The sequence below is a fragment of the Miniopterus schreibersii genome, assembly GCF_964146895.1.
Source record: "Miniopterus schreibersii genome assembly, chromosome: 2".
Lineage (NCBI taxonomy): Eukaryota > Metazoa > Chordata > Mammalia > Chiroptera > Miniopteridae > Miniopterus > Miniopterus schreibersii.
Window position 1 is genome coordinate 164,701,477 of NC_138102.1, and position 26,612 is coordinate 164,728,088.

Below are 26,612 nucleotides of genomic sequence, written 5' to 3' on the forward strand. Positions count from 1 at the left end.
GTCATATGATAAGTGCATGTTTATCTTTATGAGAAACTGCTAAACTGAATAATGTTAATTACAGAGTTGACACTGTGAAAGGACTTTTGTCATATAAGAGTGAGTTAGTAAGCTAAAGGGGTAGCCCGAAACCAAGATTCAACCAGGGACAAGCGAGGCTACTCCCACTAAATAGACCTTAGGGAATGGTGTGACATCACATAAAATTGACTTTTGATTATTTCATGACCCCCTATACTTCTTCAGAGACACATGTTAAAACTGTTATATTTTCTTGTATATCATTCCCTATTACCCCTATTTTATCTAACTTTAATACTGTTCACCAGCTTTCTCTTAATGTATTTGCTTGGTCCATTTTTTGGTTCCCTTTCTCTTCTTTTTTTAAGTGTTCTTTTGATCCGAGTATGATTCTATAAGACATCATCTGTATATTGTACTATGTGTCCACCACCCAAAGTCAAGCCTCCTTCCATCACCATTTATCGCCCCTATACCCTACTCCACCTCCCCACATCCCCTTTCCCTCTGGTGATCACCATACCATTGTCTGTGTCTATGAGGGTTTTGTTTTTGTTTTTGCTTAACCCCTTCACCTATATCACCCAGCCCTGCAATCGCCCTCCCCTCTGACAGCTGTCAGCCTGCTATCTATGATTCTGTTTCTATTTTGTTTGTTAGTTCATTTTGTTCATTAGATTCCACATATGAGCAAAATCATATGGTATCCATCCAACATTATTCAGGGTCCTCCAAGAAATAGCCACCAAGATGAAACTAGACATATAAGAAATGTATTAGGGAAAATGTAGAGGAAATGGGGCGAGGTTGGGAAAACTGTCAGACACTGCAGGTCTGGCCCTGAGGGAAAGGGAGAGGGAAGGAAGGCAGACAGAGGGAAAGTGTCTTAGGCTGCAGTGCAGCTCTAAAGTCAGCAAGGCCACTGGGGAGTCCTCAAGCCAAAGGCACTTGCAATCCATCACCAAGTTTGGGTTAAAGCCACACTTCCCAAGGCTGCTCTTGACCAATGATTGGGTGCAATGGTGAAACTAAGGTAAGACACCACCTGGGAGCCATGAGATTCCTCTGGCAGCTCTTTCCACATGATTCACTCCATCTTGGCTTTTCCTAACTTAGACCTCTCCCTTCTTGCACTTTCCTCCTCTGCATGCTTTCAAATCTCTAGTAAGATGGTCCAGGGGCTGCTTTCATTTATGGAGAGGACTCTCTTCTAGGCAGTTGATAGGAAATAGCCTTAAGTACAGGAGAAAGTAACAAGGGGGAGACACCAAGGCTTTTTTTTTTTTTTTGCTTTTTTTTTTTTTTTGCCTAGACCCTAGTCTAGGCAAAAGGAATTAGTGTGATTCTTAAAACCCAGCATTATTTACCAGAATAGGAAATTCAAATGATATAAAGTAATTTTGCCTGGAGTACACCCTCTACCTATTTACCGTTTAGTGGCAGTAGGCACCTGGATTCAAGTGTTCAGAGTCTCACTCATGAACAGAGAATTGACTCATAAGAGCTGTAGTGATCCTCCAAAATTCCACACTGTAAAGCAAAAATAATTAGTGGCCTGCAAAGGGCAGATTTTAGCAGATGGTTACCATAGCCACAGAGAGAACACAAGATCACATCCGCAAAATGCCTAATTCTGTGGAACATGCACCCAGGGGCTGGTAACACCAAGCCATGCACCACATTTCCCAATCGTGCGCCTTCAGGACTCAACCCAGCACCTTCAGAGGTTCTGTTCAGCCACATGGGTGGTCCACCTTCTGCTTTCTTGTTGGTTGGTTTGGGGCCAGGCAAATTCCTATTCATCCTTCAATCCTTGAAAGCACATCTCCTCAGCAAAGCCTTCCCAGAGTTGTCCTTTCCCATGTATAGTCTCACAGAAGGTTGCTCAAACCTATTTTATTGTTCATAACTCATTGTACTGATATCACACACACACCTCTGAGCTCCTTGAGGGCCTGAGGGCAGGAACAATGTTTTTCATACCTAATACATAGCACACAGTAAGTGCTCAATACATTTTTATTGGAAGGAAAGAGGGAAGGAAAAAAGAAAAGTGACTAACACAGAACTCCTCCCCAGATAGAAATTTACCTGAACTTTGTGCAAACGTGCATCCTCAAAGCAACATTAGGTAATTCTTCCTCACAGCAGGTGTGAGAGCCATAGCTCACAGTCACTTTTGCTATCTTAATGACTTGGCCAAATGGCCACAGAACATGCCACAGATTATGCCAAGCACTAATGCGGTTGCACCATACCCGCATGGCCCGATTCTCACTCGATTAATTAAGATATATTGTGCTCGGGAACAGGCACCGGCCCTGGGAAGCAGGTGTAACACAGCAGCCCTGAAGAAAACATACCTACTATTCCCAGCGCGGGCCGTGCTGCATCAGATTAGTGGGCAGTGTTTCAACATGCCCTTCGCTTTGAATTGCTCTCAGTGTCCCCAAAGTCGAGTCTCAGGTATAGGTCAGTGTTCACATCATACAGAACAACCCAGGAAAACAAATACAATGCTCCAGCTGCTGAAGCTGAATGGGAGAACGTGTCTATATGAACCTACTATGCAAACTGAGGGAGAACAGGGAGTGATGGGAATGGATGCTGAGGAACATCAGTGAGCAGGTAGGGAAAGGGTATATTTTGAAAAGTTGCCACGTGTGTAGAAATCAGCTTCCTCCAATTAGGCATAATACTGACTTGCACGCCTATTAACAGTAACTAACACTTTGTAGCACTTCTATCAGCCACCATTTCCATACATTATGATAATATATTTATAAAGCACTTTCAGAGACACTATTTCAGGTGATCATGGCAACAACCTGAAGGAGGTTATTAGTTTCCTCCGTAAACTTAGAGAGGTAAGGTCAGGCATCCTACACAAAAATAATGACCCAACCTACAAGTCTGTTCTGGCCCAGCTGATGGAGACATTGGAAATGCCCCACTGAGCAAGACAGCCTTCAGTTTCAACTAGTCCCATCCACCTTCCTCCCTCCCACAGCACTGCCACCCCAGCTACGGGTGTATTCCCACCCAAAGAGCAACTGGCCTTTCCGGGGCCTAAGTGACGGGCGGAAAAGAAGACCTAGGGTTCAACTGTTCTTTACAGAATCACCTCCAAAATAGCAAAAGAGATAAATGAGAAAACTCTCCTGGGAGCTCTTTAACTGCACAAAGGAGATGACCTTTTTAATGAGACCCCTCACTAAATAAACAAACCAGCAAACATCACTTGGCTCTTATCTACCTCCAACCTCCCCCAAAGTAAGTTGAGTCCCCCCCTCCCAGGCAAATAATGTGGCAGGTAGCAAACCAACACAAACAAATTTAGCAAATATAAATTTTTTAAAAATATATCTTTATTGATTTCAGAGAGAGGAAAGGAGGGGGAGAGAGAGAGATAGAAACATCAACGATGAGAGAGTCGTTGATCAAGCCTGCAACCAGGCATGTGCCCTGACCGGGAATCAAACCCTGATCGCCTTGCCTTCGAGAAACACCTTAATCTACATGGAGCTGAAAGCAAAAGGAGGTTCAGAGACAAGCTCGTATTTTTAAAAACTCCTTCCTCGGGCCTTCTGAGCTTCTCTTGCCATGAAATGGCCTCCATCCCTTCAGAAGGGGCTCCCTAACCTTAAAATGTTATTGTAGCCTGCCACAAAAAAATGTCTACTAATCATAACTAAGGAGCATCCACTGTTTGTCTTCTTCCCAAAACAACTTGGAAAGTGATACTGTTCTTTGCATCTTGCCTGAGGAAAGAGTGAGAGGTGCAGAGAAATAAAGAGATTTTCCTGTTCTCATTCCAAAGTGTAGCAGGGGCTTTGTTTTTGTTCTTAATGAAACAATTATTAAAGATTTGGGGGTATCATTTTTCCATAAATGGCAAGATATTGCTGGCCAGAAATATTTAATCACTATACCTCCCTCTAATCTGGCAGAAAGTGAAAGAGAATGATTTTGGATCAAGTGTCAGACTGAGCCAGCCGGCCTTGTTCTCACTGAGATTATTTACAAGAGTAACAGGACAGCCCCTAAGCCCAGGCTGAGAGTCAGCGAGACCTAAACCTGAGCCCTGGTTCTGCTGTTTAATGTGACCTTGAGCAACAGTACCAAGGCTCAGTTTCCTCATCGACACAGCAACTTCTCAGAATTTTCATCAGGATTAAAAGAAATCACATAGATGAGCACTTAGCGCACACTGAGTGCTCCATAAATAGTGGCTATTGTTATTATTTATTTAACTGTAGAGAGAGAACATCTGCTTAACAGACTAGTGGGTTTGTTTGTTTGTGTTTTTTCCTGTGTGCAGGCTATAGCAAAATGCAATGGGCACTTCAGGAAGCTATAAATCAAAACCCTAATATTTTGAATCATTTTTAAAATATTTCTTCCCATTATAAACAAGGGACAATGGGTCATAGGTGACAATTAAAATGCAGTTGATAGAAAAAGTATGGAAGTTTGAAACAGAGAGTCCAGATTATAACCTAATACTCAGTCACTTGCATTCTAGTGTGTTTTTTCCAAATGCTGGAAGTGAGAGAGACATAATTAATGAGCAAAATTTTCAGGTCATACTGCGCACATGTGCGCAGGGGGTGAGGGGAGGCTGAAGGCCACTGCTTTAAGGGACCTTGAAATTTGTAGTTGTGTTAAGGTTTCTAATTACCTGTTTGAGCCAGATTTGGAAGGAACTTTGGTATTGCCAACCCAATTTTATTTTATTTCTTTGGAAACAGAGAGTGGGATATTGAGTTAGCACATCTAGCTCAGAGGAAAGCTATTTATATTATCATATTTTAATAATCCGTGTAAACAATAATTAAACATCTTCTAAATTTAAGAGGTATGAAATTACCTGCCCAAAGTCAAGATGAAAAATCCACTATGAAGAGACAGCTATTACTCATGTGATCACATGAAGCTTAGCATAAACTAATAAAATATATTCTTCCCCTTTTAGAAATTTTTAGCATATGAAATTATCTTTACCCTGCAAGTTTCTCCAAAATAATTTTTTTTTTCTCAACTTCTATGCCTTGTTACATTCCACCTCACCATTTTTTTCTCCCAGAATCTCTTCCCCAAAAGTGTCCCTGCCTCCTCTGTCATCACTTTGCCAGCCCAGGCTCTAGAGCTCCCAGTCTGCCCCTCCCACATCCTCACCACTAATGAGGTCTTCGCCAACTTCAGGCTGGGACCACAGAGGCCACTGGAACTGGGTCTATGGGAAGAACCTGTTTCCTTCTGCTCTGGGCTCCCAGGTGTGGTTGATGGGGCAGGAGCCTTTGAGGGCAGCCCTGGACAGAATGAGGAGCAGGGGCTGTTTGAGACGCTTGGCTCTGGCCTCCAGGGCAGCTGGCCTGGGGCTCGGCTTCCCTTGGCCTCTCTGTCCCCCATTCCTGCTCAACCGCCAGTTCACCATCAGGGCCTGGCCTCTTGGCAAGGATGCAGCTGGGCCAGGTCTGGAGCTCTGCAGTCTAATCATTCATTCATTCAACTTACATGTATTCAGCACCTACTGTGTGCCAGGTACTGGCAATGAATGCAACTCACCTCCTCCTGGGGAAGAGACAGACCAAAGTTAATCACACACCCTCAAAACTGTACAATTCACAATGCAAGGGGGAAGGGGGGGATGTGACGACGGCGACACACTAACAAAGGGAACCGCTCTTGGGTGGAGATGAGGGAGGGCCCTCCTGAGGAAGGATGTTTAAGCTGAAAGATGAAGTGGAAGATGCTGCAGCTGGAGGACAGAGCACAGACAAAGGCCCAGAGATGGGAAACAGCTTGGTGCGTCTGAAGCAGGAAAGAGACCAACCAGCCGGGCTGCAGTGGAGGGAGCAAGGAGAGCATGGCCACCATGGCCTTGTGAGCTGGGTCCTCCATCTTCTCCCCAAGGGTCTATTCGAGTTTAGGAGAGATGGTTCCAGCCAACAAGCCCCCCCAGCTCCCAGAGTGAGGGGCTTCACCTCCCCCTCCTGCCTTCCAAGCCAGAGACAGTGGCCCAGGGGACTTGGGCTACAGAGGTCTTGAAGGACCCACCTTCACCCTGTTGGGGGCCCCAGGTGGCCACAAGGTGGGGTATCCTCTCACTGGACTCCCTCCTTGGGTGGACAAGTGGAAATCACTGCACTAACTGGTGCCTCAGTGTTCCCAGGCCTGGCCTCGCATCCTGCCTCCATCACAAGCCAGCTGTGGTACTTGTGCCCTGTGGAGCCTCGGGTTCATCATGGGATAGCTGTTCTTTTCCCAGTCTTTTTAATAAAATGTGTTGAGTGGTTAGTAAAGGGTGTGGCACTTAGTGGGGGCCTAATCAGGGTTATTACGTTAAATTACCATGATTATAAGCAGCAAAGGGGCTGCAAATTCCCTCAGCCTCAGCCCTCAGCAGAATGAGAGCTCCATGAGGGCAGCAGGGACCTTGTGTGTCACCTTTCAGGCGGTCCCCGAGGCTACTGGTGTACCAGGCACATGGTCGGTGCTCCACAAATGTTGAATGAATGAATCCATGAAAGTAAATGAACTAAAAAACAAGTAAATGACCATCTCCCCGTCCCATGCAGGGACATTCAACTTAGGGGTCCTGCTTCTCTCCTGCCCTGGCCCTGGGATTCCACTGCTCCCGCCTCCAGGCAACACTCTTACTGGCTGTGCCCCTCAGTTTCCCCCTCTGTAAGCCAGGGGTGAATAAAGACAACTTCTGAGGTTGGAGGAAGGTTTCCCGGCAGCCCCAGGTGCCCAACCCTCATGTGCTCCTCTACCCCCTCTCTGCCCCCAAGATATACTTTTAAATTTTATTTACAGTTGCTATCCAGTAAAGGATACATTTCAAATGTATCTTGATTAGACAATCACATGTAACAAAAGTTCCTTTCCTTGAAAACGTCTACAGGAGTTCAGAACACATAATAACTTCACTTTACTGTAACACTGATACTCTTTTCCTGTTCCAGCTTTTGCCTGCTTCTTTTTAAGACACAAAGAGTGCCCATCTTCTCAATCTCCCTAGCTTTCAGGCCACTTGACAATAGCAGAATGCAAATTACTCAATAACTACATATTTAAATAACCACTGTATAATAGGAGCTTAGCAGAGGTGTCCTGGGAAAAGAAGCTAATTCAATGACCCTGTGCAAGATGTGTATTCTCCTCATTCAGAGTCTCCCAGCACTATCTGTCCCCACCTGCCAAGCCAACTTTATCTCTTTGTGTGCCCGGAACACCCACTCCCGGAATCTGTCTCTGACAGAGCTACCAATCAGAATCAGTGCCTTGCTCAAAAATCCTCAAGGACTCCTCTATCAGTTAAGATTTGCATTTGGCAGCTAGTAACAGAGCCCAGAAATAATAGTGGCTTGAACAAGATAAAAGTTTATTTTTCTTTTCTGTAAAGGAATTCTGGAGATAAGTGATGCAGAGCTGGTGTGGCATAGCCTATAGTTCCTGTATCTTTTTGCTCCACAATGCACCTTCTATCCTCAGGAACAAAGGATGCCTCCTCAAGTTGCATCCAACTTACCCACCTTCTAGGCAGCCAGAAGGGGACAGACAGGCAGATGTCAAACTTCTTTGCAAATACCTTCAAATAACACAGGCCAGCATACTTCATGAGCACTCCTTAATAACTGCCAGATCCATGAATGTATGAATTCTGAAGTAGGGCCATTTATCATTTACAAAACTTTAGTAAATTTTAACAGTATACCCAGGGCATCATATTAGATATTAGAAACTAGGGTATAATTTGAAACTCTTAAAAGGACACCCTGTTTTAGAATATTTATATAATCGGCTTGCCACAGTGCTTAAAATCGCAGAGTTAGAGTTTTATTCTTTTGGGTTAAAAAACTACTGTATTTCCAATAAAAGATTCTGTATTATGCTGGGGAAACAGGGAGAGTTCAATAAGTATAAGGCAGCTTCTAACATATACAAATGTAAGGCATACATGAAAAGTAATCAGCACTATCAGCAGCATTGAAATGTCAAGATTAATAGGCATTTCAGAGGACAGAGGTCTATGAACATCGTTTGGTAAATTTGCGAGCCAAGTGATAGTGCGCTAACAAGGCCCAAACAGAATACATAAGTTTAGAACAGGGAGGAAAGCTGCCTGGACTGGTCAGAGAAGCTGCCTGGTGGCTGTGCTAATGGGCCCCAGGTTGCTTGTGTGTGGCAGGTTGGGGTGGAGGGCTTAGAAAAGGAGTGACAGGCAATCTGAGGAGCAGAAAGTTTAAGTAAAACCATCTGCTGCACAATGCAGACCAAGGACAGCGTAGGTGTCATATAGGATGTGCTACATCGAGAATCTGGGAGCCCTGGGTTCCAGTCCTGCCTCAGCTGCCTACTAGGTGGGGAACCTTGGGCAACTGACAACCTCTCTGGGCCTCCACTTTCTTAAAAGAGAGCTTGGTGATTTAAGGTCCCTTAACAGCATTAAAATGAGGATCCCTTGATACTAAGAGCTCATGCTTTCGTCAATCCCAAAGAAGCTGTTGAAAGGAAGAGAATGAATATCCAAGGTATAAGTGAGACATGGGAAGACAGGACGCAGGAGCCATTGTGTGGAAACAACCTGCCAACCCAAAGAGGCCTCTGGGCTGCTCTGCTCCAGAGCACCGAAGGTGTTATTCTAGAAGCAAATTTAGGACTTACTCTAGGGAGCCTGGGGAAGGCCTCTTCCCCCATGTAGGAGTTGCAGCATATTCAAGAGTAAAAACATCATAAAACAGCAAACATACACATAAGTAGTATTTTTACGCAGGCCTCGCTCTAAGTTTTTTACATATATTAAATGCTTTCCAGAGAAAGATGTTCTTAAGATTATGAAGCAGGAGGCAAAGCAAAAAAACAGAATAAAGGTACGTAAAGTGCTTGGCCCACGGCTTGGCACATAGTAGGCACTCCTCATGATCACCACCAACAAACAAAAGGTCTCAAGGAGACCTTCCCTTCCTCCTCCTATGTAGCCACCCTCTACATTCTCAAGCGTTAGGTCTCTCATTCCCCCAACCTCCTTCCCTTCGTGCACCCCGGTTCCCATGGCGGAACAAATCCAACCAGACATTAACAGGATTCACAGCTCTTCTTGGGTACGTGACTCCAACCCTGGGCCCCGAGCCTGGATGTTCAGTTGAGGGTAAGTTGGAGAGGAGCAGATAAGTTCCCTTCTTCTCACTTTCCATCTGCAGTAGTCTCCTTTGAGTGAAGACTTGTTTTATTTGTTTTACCAGCAGAGGGGAGGAGGGGAGGTGACAGGCAGAAGAGAGAAAGGAAACAAAGAAGATAAAATTCAGGAGTTAATTCAGGTCTTGTTTTTGGCTAGGGGCTGATAAAGCTACACTTTTTGAGAAATATAAAAGACCGGCTTTTCCTAAAGACAGAAACAACTGTGACTGGGGCTTGCAATGATAGTTCACTTCGATTAGCTCCAAAGAGCCTAAGTTGATAGCTGAAGAAATGAACAGTGAGCCTTCGATATGCTAAGACCTACCTGTATAAGCTTCAAGGACATACTCTTGTCAGGTGACAGACCAACTCTACGTCCTTATACCCGTTTAGCCAGCAGAGGTCTCTCTTTCACTTATCTTCACTTTAAAAAAAAAAACACAACAAAAGTCCCTGGGGTTGTTCATTTTTATTACCCCTCTTTTGAATTCTCTTTCCAAAACCAAGTAAATAGGTAATTCTTTGGCCAAAGTATTAGTGAACATTGAATCCAGTTGCTCAGTAAAAAATTAAGACTAAAATGCTGAAGTATTTGAAAAAAAAGATTCAGGATTCACCCCTAAGTTTTTCACTTGCTTAGAAGATTCACACCAATTGGACTGGCAAAGGCCAAACATGGGCTGGCTCCTAAAATGACAAGCAGTGGGCTCATTGTGACAATGAAAATAGACTGCAAGCTAAACGAGTGGTGGGGTGGAGCAGACGTCATGAGAATGGCTTGTTCAGCTCGCTAGTTCAGCATACTGCCACAGGTCCTCCATCAAAACCTGAAACACATCAGCTGTGACCAGTACCTGTTCTGATGGCCCAAGGACCTCACATCCCCTTCACTTACTGAAAAGTCATATACCCAGAGCTTTAAATCATCTTTTATATTGTGTATGTTTGTGAAGAAATATAAAGGCCTAAACTTTCTCGCCCACATCCTATGAGAACGATCCCAACACAAGACTAAGAGTTTTGAGTAGAATAAGATAAAATGAGGAAATAAGCAAGTTTAATTGAAGTTGCTCAAGTCACTCTCTTCAGTTATCCAATGGCCTCCCATTGCTCTTGAAGTCAAGTCCAAATTTCCTAATGTGGCTTAAAAGGCCCATCATCATCTGGACTTTCCCACCACTGCATTCAACCCACCCGTTCCCGCTGCCCTTGGTTCAAAGCATCCCGGCCATAAGCACCTTCTTTCACTTCCTCAAAGGCTTGCCTGACTTGGGGCCTTGGACAGTGCTCTGCCTGGATTACTCTTCTTCCCCTCCTGCCTTTGGTTAACTCCTACTCAGCCTCCCTGTCCCAGCTTGAAGGTCATTTCCTTACGAGGGACTTGCTAGCCCCCACTAGATGAGGCCCTGTTTCAAGCCCTTATAGCATCCTACAGGGCGACCACTACAACACAGGGGACTTTCAGAAAACTGCAGAAGGCACTGCGTGGGGGATGGATTTTTAAAGACTAATTTCTTTTGGGTAAACACGGGCTGGCCTCGGGAGAGAGTTTGGATTCCAGCCCATGCTGGCTCCCTAGCTGGACACCTTTGTAGGAGCAGAGAGCAGAAGCTCTGAGGTCCGTTCATAGCACTTACCCTTCAGAACACTCACCTAAATTCCATTAAATTATTATGGCTGTGATTCCCTGTCCATCTCCTCCAACACCCTGCAGCTCCATGAGGGTAAGGTTCCTGTTGGTCATGTTGAAGACACAGAGCCTGGCCTTAGCAGGGGCCTCACAAGTACGTATGCAACAATGAAGCAGTGTTTGGTCCCACTGAGCAACCATGAAGTTATACTTTCACATGCTTTTTTCTAGCGAGATCATAAAAGTTCACTCTTCAGTCTACACTATTGTACTATCATCTTCCTTTGACTCCTGTGAGTATGTAGTTTGCAGCCAAAAATCAGTAATCTAGCTTCCTTGGAAAAAACCCTGATCCACAGGGATGGACTGCGTGATCTTGACTAGGAAACGAATCACTGAATTGTAAGCCAAAAGGAACCTATAAATCATCTTGCTTAACTTCCCCACTTCACAGGAAATCAAGGATTAGACTTTTCTCATTTGCAGAATGAAGACTGGATGCAGTGATCTCCCATCCTCGGTATACGGAGGTTGTAAGATTTGCTCCAGGTCAGTCCCTTGGAGAGTGACAGCTCAAGACTAGTCTGCTAACTTGAAATTTAAAACAATCTCCCCAGCACTATGTCCTAAGTAACTAAACTACGGGCAGGGAGTTGAGCTGTTGAATTCCAGGCAGAATCCTGGTGTGCCAAATGCCAAAGATTAAGGAATGTGAGGTTTGGGATAAAGTTACCACCAGGATCCCATGTGGCAAAAAGATGGAATAGGCTCAATTTTCCATGGTTTGTTAAGATAGCCCTGAGTTAATGGGGTGATATTTATACCTTATTTATGTGCCCTGGAAGCAAAACCATATACCCAAACACACACACTCCTCATAATTCATGTAGGAATTTAATGATATCTGAAACAAAATAGACAGAAAAATGGAAGGAAAATGAATTATGGAAAGGCCTTGTTCTGTGCTAATATCCGAGAAGAGAGAGTGTATGTGAGACACAAAGAGAAACTTGTTCTGCATTCAAGAATTTTAAGGATAATTATTTTTTAAATTTGAAGTATCTTTATGGGTTTTTTTCCTGTTAAAATCCATTATTAAAATATACAATCAATACTTAAGTGAACAAAATGAAAGTCTCTTCATAACTCTCCTCTCAGGAATCGAAGCTAGGTAAACTTTCAGGCCAGTTCTACACATATACATGTGAATTAAAAAAAAAAAAATTCTTTTTAATATTTTTACAAATAATGGAGTCATACCATAAATATTGTTCTGTACCTGATTTAGCATTATGGACAGCCTCTCATATTAATATACATAAAGCTACCTGGGTGTTTTAATGTTTGCAATCTGTATCATTCGTGAATATACTATAGTTGGTTCAATCACATACTCATTCCTTTAATTCTCTACCTAAGGGAATATTGTTTGGTTGTTTACTTCTTTGTTTCTTTTAAAAATCTAATATGCAACTTCATAACGATCATGGTGGCAAGTATATCTTTAGTCACACATCTGACCATTTCCCAAAAGTAAATTTGTAAAAGAGGAACTAGTGAATCAAAGAGTAAACCCACAGTACAGAATATAAAATGCATTATGTATGTGTGGTTCTAACTTAACACCATTCACTCCATCATATACTCTGTCTCTACTGATTTGACATTCCATATTAATCGAAGAATAAATTCTGCTTGAAGCTTTTAAGAGAACTTGAAAGAAAAGCTAGAATAAGGTGATGATTTTGGAGAATCATATTACTGGCCAAATACACAAGTATTAAAAGCAGGAATAGACGAGATGTGTTCAGAAAGGTCACTGTACTTGCTTTAAGAGGCTGATTCAGGAATGATTTCTAAGGGCAAAGTAAGATGATGCCAGTAAGCCAAAGATTAAATGGTTTGAATGAGAAGGATTTTACCCTGAACTTGAAAGGTGGTCATGGCTTCCACACATGTAAATTCCTTGCTTCTCTGGTCACCAATGAAGCTGGGGGAAAAAAATCACTCAGCCTTGGATAGAAGGGAGGGAAGCAAAGGTTAAACTACCAAGAAAGGACAATGACCACCTTTGCACCTGAGTGGTGCTAATTGTAACTCTATTAAGTTTATGCATTCTGTATATAATTTATGTCCCAGTAGTCTCAAACTACAAGGGAACATGTTTTCACGTTCTAGAAGCCTTTTGTATTTCCCTTTCTGAAACCCGTGTTCACAGCCTTTGCTTACTTTTCTATTGGTTTGTTTGCTTTTTCTCATTTATTTGTAGACCTTCTATTTACCAGGGAAATCAGCCCTTTGACATATGGATTGCAAATATTTTTTCCCAATTTTCCATTGTCTGTGTATGGGTGTGAGTATATTATTTATTTTGTGCCACAAACAAATCTATACCAGGTTGTTTCAAAGATAGAGATGACCCTAAACTCAACAAATTCCTTATTTTTTTTAAGCTTTTCAAAAAATTGTGGTAAAATATGTCATAAAATTTACCATTCGATCATTTTTTGCAATATATTAATTCTGTTCATTAAATATCCCCCCAAAATAATTTGTTCTTCTTAAGGGTAATAAGAGCAGGATTTAAAAATAAAAAATATATTTACAAGGTTAAAATGGTGCTAGTTGTGGCTACTTGAGAATCCAAAATAAGAACTGGACATCTGTTAATTATATTGTTTATAAATACCTAATGGTTTCTTGTTATACAGGGAGGGGCAAAGATTTACAGCTGTAAGTACACAAAACACATAATTTATTCTTGTATTATTATTTATTAATTATTGTATTATTTATTAGTATTACAACTGTAAACCTTTTGTCCAGCCCTGTGTACCAGGTACTATGTTAAGTACTGCACATACATCATCTCACTGAATAATTTTAATAACCCTATGAGAGAACTATAAACATTTTCATTACATAACCAAAGAAATGGAAACTTTAAAAGGTGAAGTAACTTGCAACAAGTCTCGCAGGCACTAAGTTAGGAACTGGGACTCAAACTCAGTCTGATTCCAGAGCCTGAAGTCAAATCACTGTAGCAGTGTCTGTCCCCCAGGGGATGGGACCCAGAACACTGTGTGAGATTCTTTTAGATAGAACACAGATAACCTTTAAAATTTTTACTTACTATTGTAATTACACATAACATAAAGTTTACCATTTTAAACATTTTTAACTACACAGTTTCAGTGGCACTAAGTATACTCACACAACCCCCATGTCATTGTCTATTCACTCGGCTCTGGCAGATTTTGTCATGCAAAACATTTTTATGTCATCGAATTTCTAAGTATGAACAAAACACTTATGAATTCTATGTTTTGTTCATACTTAGAAAGGCCTTCCGCGCTCTGAGAGTATGTATTTTTTAATCCTCTGAGGTGTTTTCTGGTATGTCCATGGCTTAATTTTATTTTTCACACTTCACTCCTAAATCCTTCAGGCATTTATCCTGCTATAAAGTGTGAGATAAAGATCTCACTTAATTTTTTAAATGCCAATAGGAATGACTGTATATTTGCAGCCAGACAAATTCATTTTAAATTCATATGGGGAAGAAAGACAAGCAAAAGAAGCCAGAAACATTCTGAAAAAGGGACTTGTTGGGGTGTAGAGGATTAGTGCTACCAGAAATTAAAACATATTCTAAATTTACAGTAATTAAAATAATTTGGTCCTGAGTGCTGAAACAGAGAATAGCGGAATGAAACAGGATGATCGGATCTTATCAGAATTTAGGGCAACAGTATAAATTTAATTTTAAAGGTATTAATTTACTGCCATCTTTATCATGTTGAGTATTCCTATCCAAGAATATGACACACCTTTTCATTTGTTCCAAGTCTTCTGTTAGAGATACAAACTTAGAGAGAGAACACTGTCCCATCTCTCCACTGCCTTCCTGTCTGATGCAGAGTGGTAGTTAAGTTACCTGTGGAAGCTTTGTTTAGGGTCTACATTTTTTTTCCAGAGTCATTCCTAACATATTGGACTTCCCAGTCTCTCTCTTTACAAAATGTGGAAACCTGTGATCAAGTCTGATTTAATCAGACATATCTACCATATTTCCATGGTCTGGGCTCAAACCCAATACTGTGTTAAAGATTAAACGGTAGGTGTTAGGTATTGGCAAAATTCTTTTTAAAGGTTCCAGTGACTGAGTTTGGGCCTTAATTTAACTTGGGTAGTTAGGATGGCAGCTGGAAGTTACCACCTATACTCAGTATTTTTAGCCACTAACCTCAAAGATGGGGCTTCAAGTTACCATGGGTGTTGGTCTAGAACAACAATGTCCAACAGAAATATAATACGAGTCACCTCTGTAAGTTAAAATTGTTTAGTAACCACACTAAAAAATAGTAAAAAGAAACAGATGAAATTTAATAGTTTTATTTAAGCTAATAATTCAAAAGGATGATCATTTCAACATGCATCAATATAAAAATTATTAATGAAACATTTAACCTATTTTTCATACTAATTCTTGAAAACCTGGTGTATATTTCACACAGCACATCTCAGTTTGGACTAACCACATGCAGGTGCTCAATAGCCACATATGGTTTCCGGCTACCATATTAGACAGTTCAACTCTAGAAAACGGTCACGAGCAAGGAAAATTGCTTAATTTATTAGAAATCCAGAAACTCCAATGTTGGAAATATAGTATCTCAAGGGTCTGGAATAGACTTTAAAAATCACAAATCTTACTATTCCTTTGGTAGTTGAATCTTTTCTACAATGTCCCTATCAAGGGGTCCCCCAGGCTAGTGCTGATCCACACTTCCAGGGATGAGGAATTCACTGCTTCTTGAAGCTGGTCAGTCTATTTGGGAACAATCTTAACTCAAAAAATTCCTTGCTAAGGGCACAAGCATGTTGGCTTCCAGTGGGTCTGAGGAGCTTAGCTAGGTGGGGCTTACCTTAAGGGGTTAGTTGGGCTAGGAAGTACTGGGGAGTTAAGAACTAAAAAATGGACGGGAGGCTTGGGTAGGAACTGTTAGACTGAAGGCTGGGCTGGGCTTCTGGTAAAAATCCTCAGCTGCATTGCAACAAGAGTAACAGATTCACTCTCGCCTCCATCCCCCCAACCAACTATGTATTTATGCCAATTTCACTCATCTGGAGATCAATTGATTTGGAGAATAATTTAAATTGTGATTAAACTTTAAATTTTTTCACCATAAAATTAAACATCACTGGTTTATAATTAATGAAGGTTATCATATGTATTAGAAATGTATTAGAAATAACATTATCCTAAATCTTAAAGGACTTTATCAAAAGAATTAATTTTCAGATCCAGACTTCCAAAGTCATTCCCTCTCTCGATTTTGTTTAACCTTTTCCTTACACAAAAGCACTCTGGAAATCAGAGACAGAAAACTTTTTTTTTTTTCCTTAATCTGTAAAAATGGCACCGACTGCCTGCATTATGATGAACTCTGACTTGGTGGCCCCTGAAATAATACTTATTTTCCTGTATTTGCATTCCTCTACTTCTTTTTGCTTTTTTTCCCTTGGTAGTGAGGTGCTCTTTCCTGGGCCACCGGCACCCTCCCGCCTTCCCCAGGTCTACCTTTGCAGGGCAGGGGAAGGTGCATCCTCGCCAGAGCTCCTGCGGGCGCCTCCCCAGCACCTCTGCCAGGGGCCGGCGGCGCGGCGCGCGGGCCTCCAGGGCCGTTTAGACTAAGGCTCCGGCCCCGCCGAAGCGCCTCCTGCTCGCTGCCCGCGGCCCCGCGCTCCCCACCCGCCCGCACCCTGTCAACCGCACTTTGGGGGAAATTTTTGGAACAGAAGCTCCACCTACCCTCTTCCCTCCCGCCTCCACAAAACCAGCTAAACACCCCCACCTAGGGCCGCTGGAGCGGGTTTCGCCACACGATCTGGGGTACTGTATTTTTCACAAGAAAACAAGCATCAAAAAAAAAAAAAAATTCAAACTGCGCTCGTCGGCCAATGGGGAAGCGGCGGGCGGTGGGCGGAGGGAGAGCGCGGCGGGCGGGGCGCGTGGGGGCTGGTACTGCGGGGGACGCGTCGAAGTCGGCGGGCGCGGGGTTTGGGGCTTTCTTTTTCCTCCAAAACGAGCTCCAGCGCGAGACTCCGCCTGTAGCTGCAGCCTCTGGGATCCACCTTAAATCTTCAGTGGACTCGGCGCAGGGGTCAGTGGGCGCAGCCAATGCCAATCAAGTTTACAACCACCAGCACTGTAGGGGAAAAAAAGAGAGGAAAAAAACAATCTTCAAGTTCCCCAGTCCACACACACACACACACACACACGCACACACTTACACAAGCACACAAAAGGAAGGAGGGGGTGGGGTGGGGTGGGGGGGCAGGCGCGCGCAAGAGAGAGAGAGAGAGAGAGAGAGAGAGGAAATGTGAGCAAAACGCTGGCTGCAGGCTCGGTGCCCGTGTCCCGAGCGCTCGGGGAATGCGCGCGGGAAGCGCGGCCCGGCCCGAGCGCCATGATGGTGGCCGCGGTTGGGAGCCCATTTTCTGGCGGGGGAGCTGCAGTGATGCAACACCCCGGCCCCGGCCCGGCTGCGCGCCCTGTCCCTGCTTTTCCTTCACGTTCTTTTCGAGGCGCCTCGACGTTTCGCGCCCAACATGCCGAGTTCTTTTTGTATCTTTTGCTTTCCGATTCCTGCCTGCTCTGTGTGTCCCCACGCGAGGCAGGCCGGGTACGCGGGTGGGGGACACACAGAGAGAGACGAGTTTACGAGTAAACACTACACTTTCGGTTCTGCGGGGTCTGAGGCTGACCCCACCCACTCACCCTACCCGCAAGCGAGCCCAGATCCCCGAGGTTCTGCCCCCGGGTGGTGGTTCTAGCGTGACCGTGGGCCCTCTTCCCCCCACCTCCCACGTCCACCGCCCACCTCTACTTAGTTTGCAGGACTTTTACCTTCAATTTGCCCGGGAGGGAGGGGAGCTAGTGCAGGGTGTGGCTCAGGTGAAAGAGACGGCAAATTTTAAAAGTTGAGAAACAGATCGGAGAGCCTAGACGAGCTTTTAAAACACCCTTTTCAACCTTAAAAAGCTTGTGAAGAGCAAGTGTCGACGCTAACGATGATGAAGGTGAAATGGCGAAGGCAGCGTTCCACGGCCGCCGGGAAAGGTCGCTGCGCGCGGCCGGGGTGGCGGGCGCACGGTGGCCAGAAAAGCCCCCCGCCCCGCTCCCTTTTTGTTGATTTCCACGGTCCCCTCCGTCCCCCAATCGTGCCCCCTGGGCCCACATTTTCCTAGTGCCTCCCTGCCCCAGCCCCCGCGCTAGAGATGCGATTGAGGACTTCGCGAGTCGGGTGGAAGGGAAGAAGCGACCCCCGCGAGCGGCAGTGGCGCTCGGCCCTGCTGCGCGCCACTCCGGCCCTCCCTGCCGCCGGCGAGCCGGGAAGCCTTTCGAAATGCGCGGGGCTGCGGGTCATTGGAGCCCGGGGTGGGGGTGGGAGCGGGCTGCTGCCCTGGAGGGTCCACGAACTGGGAGAGGTTCTCCCTTTCGCTCAGGCCCCCCCACTGCTCTGGAGTGATGGGGAGGGTTGGTTTGCGGAGAGGAATGGAGGGCTTTCGCTTCTTCCCTAGCGCAGAGGAGAGATGGTGAGGGAGGCGAGTTTCGGAGAAACCGCCCAGCTCCGCTGCGCTAGCGGAGACGCGGGCGCCCGGGGCGCGGGTGCGCTCAGGGACCCCGGCGGTGCGGGCGCTGCTAGTTGCAGACTGGGAGCCAGACTTGGTCTTTTTGTCCCGTAGCGCCAGCCAGCCCGACCCCGCAACTGCCGCGGCGGGCGGACGCGGGGCTGCGAGGCAGTTTGGAGAGACGACGGCGCAGTGGCCGGAGTAGCGGGGCGGTGGCTGATGCCGGTGCCTAGGCCCCTCAGAGGGACAACCGCGGCGGGGGACGCAGTCCTGGGCCCGGGAGAGGACGCTCCGAGTCGCGGGGACGCATTTGGAGACTTGACACAGAAGTGCAAGGGATCAACACGACGGCGTGGGGACTGCGTCCTGTGAACGTGCCCGGCGCCGCGAGCATCCACCGCTTCCTGGCCCGGCACTCCTAAGACGCAATCTCTAAAAATTCACATTAAAGATGCCCCTTTAGGAAAATGGGGTACATACAATTAAGAGGATTTTTTCCTTATTAGAGACACTTTTTAAAGTACCCTTTTTGCTCAGAGAAACTTTAATTTTATTTCATTATTTCCTGATTCTCCCTCCACTCCTTCCTCCCCGTTTTGAATTTTTTTTTTTTTTTTTTTTTTTTTCTTTCTCAGTGTCTTCCTGAAAAACACCCTGTATGCGCGTTTTGAATAGAATCACAAAAATACCTTTCAGTCTTTAATTAAAATAATACCTACTCGGAAAACGTAGTCCAGCCAGCAAAGGACCTACTTTTCCCTTCCCGGCAGCTGTGGAGAGTCAACCCTATTTTAAAAACACACACACACATACACAAAGCAACTTCGGGTCAAAATAAGCTGAAACTATCTTATTTAGAACCCCCTTTTGGGGTGCAACAATGTAAATGTAACTATTTGAGGGAAACAATTTAACTCAAATTCAGATTTTTGCGATTTAACCATTTGCAGTTTCCTAGAAAAAATAATTTACATTTTGAAGAGAATATGAAATTACAGCAATTATTTTAGTAAATCTGACTTTTAAATGTCTTAATTTTTTCAAGTAAAAAATATCTATCTCTGCTATGTGAATATGGGAACCTAAGAACCTCATATTTTGTTTACCCAGTTTTTGGTTGTGTGACTTATTACCAGGACATTTATAAATTTAGGAATTTGTGATGACCAGTGTAATTTGAAGAATACCGGTTTTATCTAAGTTAGTGTAGAATGCACACTAATTTCTAAAGGACCCATAAACCTGAATATTTTAGACAAGAGGTGTAGATTAGATGGTCTGAACAATTGCTCTAATTCCTCACAATACTTTGCATGTGTAAATAGAGAATATAGACAAGTCACCAATGTTACTTTCATTTTCAATCCTGCAAATGTGTGATCAGTGTACACTTATGTAAGAATTTTTGGTTCTGACGCATTCATATCCTAGAAGACATAAATATATGAGCTAATGGAGATTTTAACAATCTTATTTATATGAAAATATGGCTTTTCTACTTTATACTTCTAAAGCTTTGTCCACCCTTATAAAACTAAGTGGAAAATAGTTACTACATTGGAACCCACATAAACATCATCTGAGTTGTGGGCCTGAATTATCTAGATTATCTTCCACTTCACACTATATTTGTGTAAATATGACTAGAATGGCCAGGTCGAACACCTCAAGCTTAGTAAAGCACAGCAGTACATACAGTTCAACTCAGTGAATAGCTATGGAAGTTTTCTTTATTGATTGTTTGATATGTAACAATAATTGGCATCTTTTCACACATTACAAAAAATTATACTTGGCTCAGTATGCAACCTTTTAAGCATAGCCATATTTTTTAACAGAAGAAGGGGGAAAAGTCTATTCTACCCAATACAGCATTTACAAATGCACAAAGCATGCCACTTTGGCTTGTATATTGTCTAGATTAAAAAAGAAAATCTCTTTTTAACATAAATAAGTTAGTATAATTTTTCAGTGTCTTTACAGAGTTATGTACACAGGTACACTTCAAATGGTTTGTTTCATACACATACACAGGCAATGTAAAAATACTGTTTAAAGATGTAGTATCCATTTCACTTATTCATACAGGTTTTTTCTATACACACTTTCCTCTAAAAACACGACGTTCCTTTGGGCAATTTAGCAAATAGAATAAGCAGCTTTAAATTTAAAATTATTTCATTATTTTTTATGTGAAGTTACAGATATTTTAAAAATATCCAAGGACTTATAATTATTTTGACTGTGTGTATACAGACCAAATTGAAAAGAAAATTCAGAAATTTTCTCAACAAATCTGATAAAAATTGGATGGTTGATTCTGAGCATTCAGAACTCCCCCCATTTTTAAATTTTAATTACTTTTTTTTTTTTTGCCTGGAATTACCTGATTACCTAACTACTAAATAATTAACTGGTAAATTCCAATTTTAAGGGGGCCTAGGGAGAAGCACTAAAAACGGCAGTTTTTGTTGTTTTTTTTAAATTAAAAAAAAAAAAAAGCCATTTGCTGCTACATAACAGAATTATCAGAGCTCCCAAATGAAAAAATAGCTTCATGTAAAAAATAAATCTCAACTATTTGTAGCCAGTGTTCAAATTGGTATGATTTTTAAAATGAAGTATCAGTTTTCACTGAAAGGGACATTACATCTTTAAAGAAAACCATTCAAACCCTTCCCCCCTAAACTGCTTCTCCTCATGCAAGTCAAATATTTTTCTCCTTGCTCTAAATCGAAGCAAGCTCTTCAAACCCCCACGCCAATTCCTCAGCCCCACCCTTCCCTCCCTTCCCCAAAGTTTATGTGCTACATAAAAAGTAAAAACTATATACACAGGTAGTACAATGAAGCAAATAAGGAAAAACCTAATTGCATGATGCTACATCCAATGCTTTTAGAGGCAGATCACTTAAGAGTGCCTAAAATTTTAGTGTTATTGTGTTGTTCCTTTTCAGTGCTTATACAGGACGTCCATTCCATGGAGTCAGCGATATGTACTTAAAACGTTTAATTCATATCTTCCTTGCTTCATCAAGCAGTGATGTATCTGATAAACAAGGAAACATACTCACAATTCTGCAAGAGAAACAGAGGAAAGAATTAGGAGAAAAGCACTAGAATAACATTACCAATAAAGTACAGGAATTATTTTGTCACTGTCTTAGTTGGGAAATACCTGAGTGATGGAAAAGGAAGTGTGTACTAAAAGTTGATGATTATAGTCCAATGTTTCTTTCCTTCATACTGGATTTTTGCTTTCCTCTGTGTTGTGTACTTCTGTCTACAGCACTGGTTCTCAATTTTGTCCCCCAGGGGACATTTGGCAATGTTGAGAGGCATTTTTGGTTGTCACACTGGGGGTAAGGGGGGTGCTCCTGGCATATAGTGGGAGAGACCAGGGGTGCTGCCAAACATTCTACAATGCACAGGACAACCTCCCACAACAAAGACTTATTTGGCCCAAAATGTCAATAGTGCAGAGGTTGAGAAACCCTGGTCTAGAGAATCAGGGTCAAAGATGGTGAGAAAGAACAGAGAGAGGAAAATTAAGAAACTGTAACACTGAAGAGTTGCAAAATTTTCTACATTTGAGAAACAATGGAAAATATAACTTATAAAGAGTCTCCAACGAAAATTCTATTAACACCCCCCCCAAATATTCTAGTTTCTTAGTCATATGCAGAATATGCACATGAATGCTCCTGAATAGGGCCTATTATTTCTAGTACTCTCTGAACTGGCAATATTTACTAACAAATGCCTCTCTGTCAGAATGGGACCAGTAGGTATGATTTACTGGGGCTCATCTGATGAGCTAGGCCACAAGTCACTGAACCAACATTAGATGCAGGTGGTAAGGTTGCATCAGAACAGTTTTTCATCCAATTTTCCCACTTCATATACAGCTGTAATACAGAGGTTCTATAGTGCCATTTTGTATCAGCTCTGAAAAATACCAGACGTAGGTGAAGAAGTCATATAGATGACATGCTTTAAAAACACAACACATTTGAATCCCACCTTAATCCCCATGGTTCTTTAACTTACTTTTAAATTTTTATAAATGAGGATTTTAAAAGTTAATTATCATCGTCTATGAAGATAGACTGTGAGCCTGTATGGGGGGTGGGGGAGAGGTCACAGTCTGTCCCTAAGTAGCCAAACTATTAGTATGTTTTGATCATTATGGATAGCCAATCCACGTAAAGTTGGGGGCCGAGTTATTCAAATTAGCTATTTATGTTGACCGATTTTAGTCTATGGAAAAATCTCCACTTCCTTTGTTCGGGGGTAGACCCGCCCTTGCCAGCCCTGAAATCTACTATCCATTTCCCCTACAAATATCCGAACGATCCTGTGATAGCATGATTAGCATACGCATGCTGACGTGTTCCTGGACTGCTTACTCTGGCAGAGTTAATTTAACTTCTGCTTTGTAGCTTCAGTGTTATCAGAACTTCTATAGGAATCTTAGTGGGGGTTTTCTGTTTTGTTTTGTTTTTTAGCTTTCTATTTTGGTTTTTCTAATATCCAGTTTCCTTCTCTGTCCCCCAAACTTATCAGAAAACAGGAAAAGTGACAGTTTATGAAAACGATAAAGATAAAAGAGCACAACACACCTCTCTTTTCAGGTTTCTAACTGGCTAACAAAATAGGAGCCATGGGTACCTAACATTGCCCTCAAAATTTAAATCTAATCACTTATTGGCCATTTTTCCATGTATGGCCCAGATTATGTTATTGACTCAACTTGAACCTCGGGGGTTCTCATGAAGTGGGTCTGAGGCATACCCCACCGTCTGGTTCAGATGAGGAAAAAACCTATTGTTTCCAACATGTTTTGGTGGGGCTCACAGGGAACTGCCGTTCCTGCCCACAGGGCCCTGGTTACAACTACTTGCCTGGGACCCTTCATGCTCTAGTCCTTTCATGTTTCAAGGGAAAATGACCTCAGGCCATGGAAACTGTGAAGAAATCCAGTATCCCCACAGTGATTCCCAGCCTTCCCCATTTTTTTGACTTCACAAAATACATAAACAAAACAAAAACCGCACAAGCTCTAATCGGCCAGCAGCCACTAAGACCGGGTTATTTTGGGGTCTGAAAACTCAGGAGTTCCTGCTGCCCAACTTGGGGTGTCAGTTATCCGCTCCTAGTAACGAACCCACCGAGCAGTTTACGTTTGACGTCTCCGGAGGCCCGGCTTCTTGGGCGTCTGCTCCACGGAGCCCGCGTTCGGGGAACCGTCTGAAACATTTTCTTCTGTTCTGTTGGCTCTTTTGTTTTGAGTAGAGGCATCTAGGGACAAGAGGGAATTTTTTTTTAAAGAACACACACAAACAGTCTTTATTAGGAAAAAAACCAACAACAAACAATGGCTGGCAGAAGTTGGCTCGATAGCCTGGGGGTGAAAAACCCACCACCTCCACCCACGATCCTGGCCCGCCATCCCGAGTGGCCTTTAAGGGCACCAAGTGAGGTGGTTTCCACGTAACAGACAGTGTCTGCTGCGCCCCACAGCTCCTCTCCCCAGAGCGAGTAAACATCCCGACGCTGTCACCGACCACCGCCCGCTAGACGGGGGGCGCTGCGAGGTGGTCGGTTAGTAAAATTATCAGCGAACACAATCTCAGGCTTCCCACTCACGAATCCTACTCGGAGCAGCCCGGCGCCCGCGACCTAAGGTGGCGGGAGCTCGCCGCCCGGCCGCCACGTCGGGGCGGGCTGCGGGCGAGGCGCGGGGGTCAGCCCCGCAGGAGGCGAGGCGCTGCCCCGACGGGCGGGCATTTTATGGCTCGGAGGGGTCATTACCGTCTGCCGCTGGCCGCTTCCTCATCCCAGCTCCCGGCTCCGCTAAGCCCGCCTGGCTGTCCGGCTCTTCGGTCTTGGGGTCTACCGAGCGCGAGTCCTCCGAGTTTGCCTGGGACCCGGCTAAAGGCACCGCCTGGCGGCTCCCGGGGGCGTCCTGGCTATCCTGCGCGGGCACCTTGCAGGCGCCTTTGGGTGGCCGCGGGGGTCTGTAGTAGAACTCGGGCAAGCTGCCCTTCTCCACCTCCTGCCACTCGTATCTGCCCTCCAGGGGCTTGTGATTCTGAAAATCAAAATTCCACTTGCGCCGGCTCGCCTCCTCCATGTCTCGGCAGTGCTTCTCCAGGTCCCGGGTTAACTCTTCGTGATCCACCGGCCCGAAGAGGTTTCTGCAGGCGGAGGGCTTGGGGTACTCCGCCTGCCTGGCGTCCATCCGCTCCAGGCTCGGGCTCCCGTTAGACACCCTCACGTTAGACATCTTCCTCCCAGGTCTTCACGACCGCCTCGCGCGCGCCCTCGGAAACCAAAACCGAACAAAACAAAACGCCCCGACCCAGCCCTAACTCCTCTTATAAGCCCTGCGACGGCCCCGGGAGCCAAGAGAAACAAACCCCAACAAGTAACTAGCGAGCGTCAAGAGCGCGCTGGGTCTGGGGAGGGGTGAGGGGAAGCCCGGGCCAGGCAGCCCGAAGCCTCCGCGGATCAAGTGTACGGGCGAGCGGGAGGGCGGGGCGGCGGGGCGGGGAGGGGAGCGAGAGGCGGGGTGGCCGCGCCGGGCCGAGTCCCGGCTGGTGCAAGCCCGCGGGTCCCGCGAACCGAGCGGCTCTCCAAACCTTGCCGGCGTCAGAGGCGCAGAGGGGCGAGGAAGTGGGGAGAGGGGAAGAGAAAAACACCCCGAAAAGATGAGCCCCCTTTTCTAGTTGCCCAATATGGCGGTGGAAGGGAGGCTGACGAAGAAGAAAATGATTGACACCGTAAGTCTATTTAAACAGAGGAGGAGATCCATTGGTCGTGGCGCCGGGAGCCGCCCCGCGGAGGCTGGCGAGCGCGGCCTTAAGGTGGCCCCGGTGCGATCGCGCCGCCTCTCCGCCCCCGCGAGCGCGCCGACTCCGAGAGCGCCGCCCGGAGATTGGCTGGTCCCGTGATTGCTGGAGGTGTACTGCCGACAACAAACCTGCTCCGGCTGGCCTGCGAGAAATTAAAAATAAGACAAAGTAGCCAAACGGCTGGGAAGATGGGGAGGGGCCGGGGCGGCGGAGCCTGGCGCTCCGGTCCCGGCGCTGCGCTGACGGGCGCGCGGCTGTTCTGGAGCCCGGGTCTCCCGCTCCTCTCCCGGGAAACGAAGGGCTGGACCAGATGATCTTGAAGGTTGCTGGCAGCTCGTCGTGCGCCTTGGTGGCGATCTTGTTTTCCCCCCTCTGCGGGCAGCTGGAGGGCGGAGGCAGACCTTAGGGGCTCTGCCCGCAGCTGGGTTCTCACCGCCGCCCGCACTTCTAGCACTGCGGGGGAGGTGGGGACATAAGAGACTTGAGGGGCTGGGAGCTCGGGTGCCTGGGTGCCTTAGCTGGGGCTGAGTAGTGGTTAGCTCACCCTTAACCTAGAAGTCTCAGCTATTCCAGGGGACAGGGGGGCGGGGGTGGGGGCTTAGGGAAGAAGCCAAGGCGAACGCCTTTCAACAAATTACCCTGGGGTGGGCGCAGCATCTATAATAGTGTATATTCTGAACCCAAGCTCTCCCTCAATAAAAATAAGATTTCAAGATCAAAAACTCAGCTGTTCTCCCAGGACCCTAATAAACTTTGTAGCTGTCTCAGACACTTAGTTTTAAAAAGCGAGGTTACACCCCTGGCCCAGGTTCTTGCTTCCCATGCACGGTTAAAGCAATTGACATGGGCAGCGTGTGGGAACTCGCCTATTTTTCAGTAATTTCCCGGGTTGTAGCAGTTTCCTCTACCTGAGTCCCGCCGCCAACTACAACAGCTCCTTCCTTCCTCCACCTTTCTCTCCAGATTCACTTCTCCCACCCAGAACAACACTCAGATGCCAAGTGAGTGCTTTTGGGCTTTCATAATCTGAAAGTCCAGATTATGAAGTGATTTCTAAAACACAGCGATGTCTTTATGACTGATATTCAGGCATTTCTCTGCTCCCCTTGGCAACCTGAAATGTACCTATCAGTATGGTCTTGAGCGCGGTGCTGGAAGTTAAAACAGCATGGGCAGGGCTGTTACATCTCAGTTCTCAATAGGTCTTCAACTGCCACCACCCCGGCCCCTCCTACCCCAATATATATAGTCTTTGTTTGGGCCAAAATTAATACATTTTAC

At 44.9% G+C, this 26,612-nt stretch overlaps 2 protein-coding genes across 3 annotated transcripts in view; both read right to left on the reverse strand.

Annotated features, from left to right (window-relative positions):
- Positions 1-16,584, reverse strand: part of DDX47 (DEAD-box helicase 47) — a 61,587-nt gene extending 45,003 nt beyond the window's left edge. The window contains exon 1 of one of the 2 annotated variants that reach the window (XM_081127573.1): positions 16,422-16,584. In XM_081127573.1, coding sequence (XP_080983699.1) covers positions 16,422-16,446 — 25 coding nt within the window. In that variant the 5' untranslated portion in view covers positions 16,447-16,584. The remainder of the gene's footprint in view (positions 1-16,421) is intronic. The other variant, XM_081127574.1, reaches the window with a different exon arrangement.
- A 3,589-nt stretch (positions 16,585-20,173) lies between these two features.
- CDKN1B (cyclin dependent kinase inhibitor 1B) lies at positions 20,174-25,705 on the reverse strand. The gene is made up of 3 exons (XM_081127576.1): positions 24,289-25,705; positions 23,646-23,775; positions 20,174-21,552 (listed from the first exon to the last, which is right to left on the reverse strand). Exons 1-2 carry the CDS (start codon positions 24,761-24,763, stop codon positions 23,654-23,656), a joined length of 597 nt encoding a protein of 198 aa, XP_080983702.1. The 5' UTR covers positions 24,764-25,705; the 3' UTR covers positions 20,174-21,552; positions 23,646-23,653.
- Between the last annotated feature and the right edge of the window lie 907 nt (positions 25,706-26,612).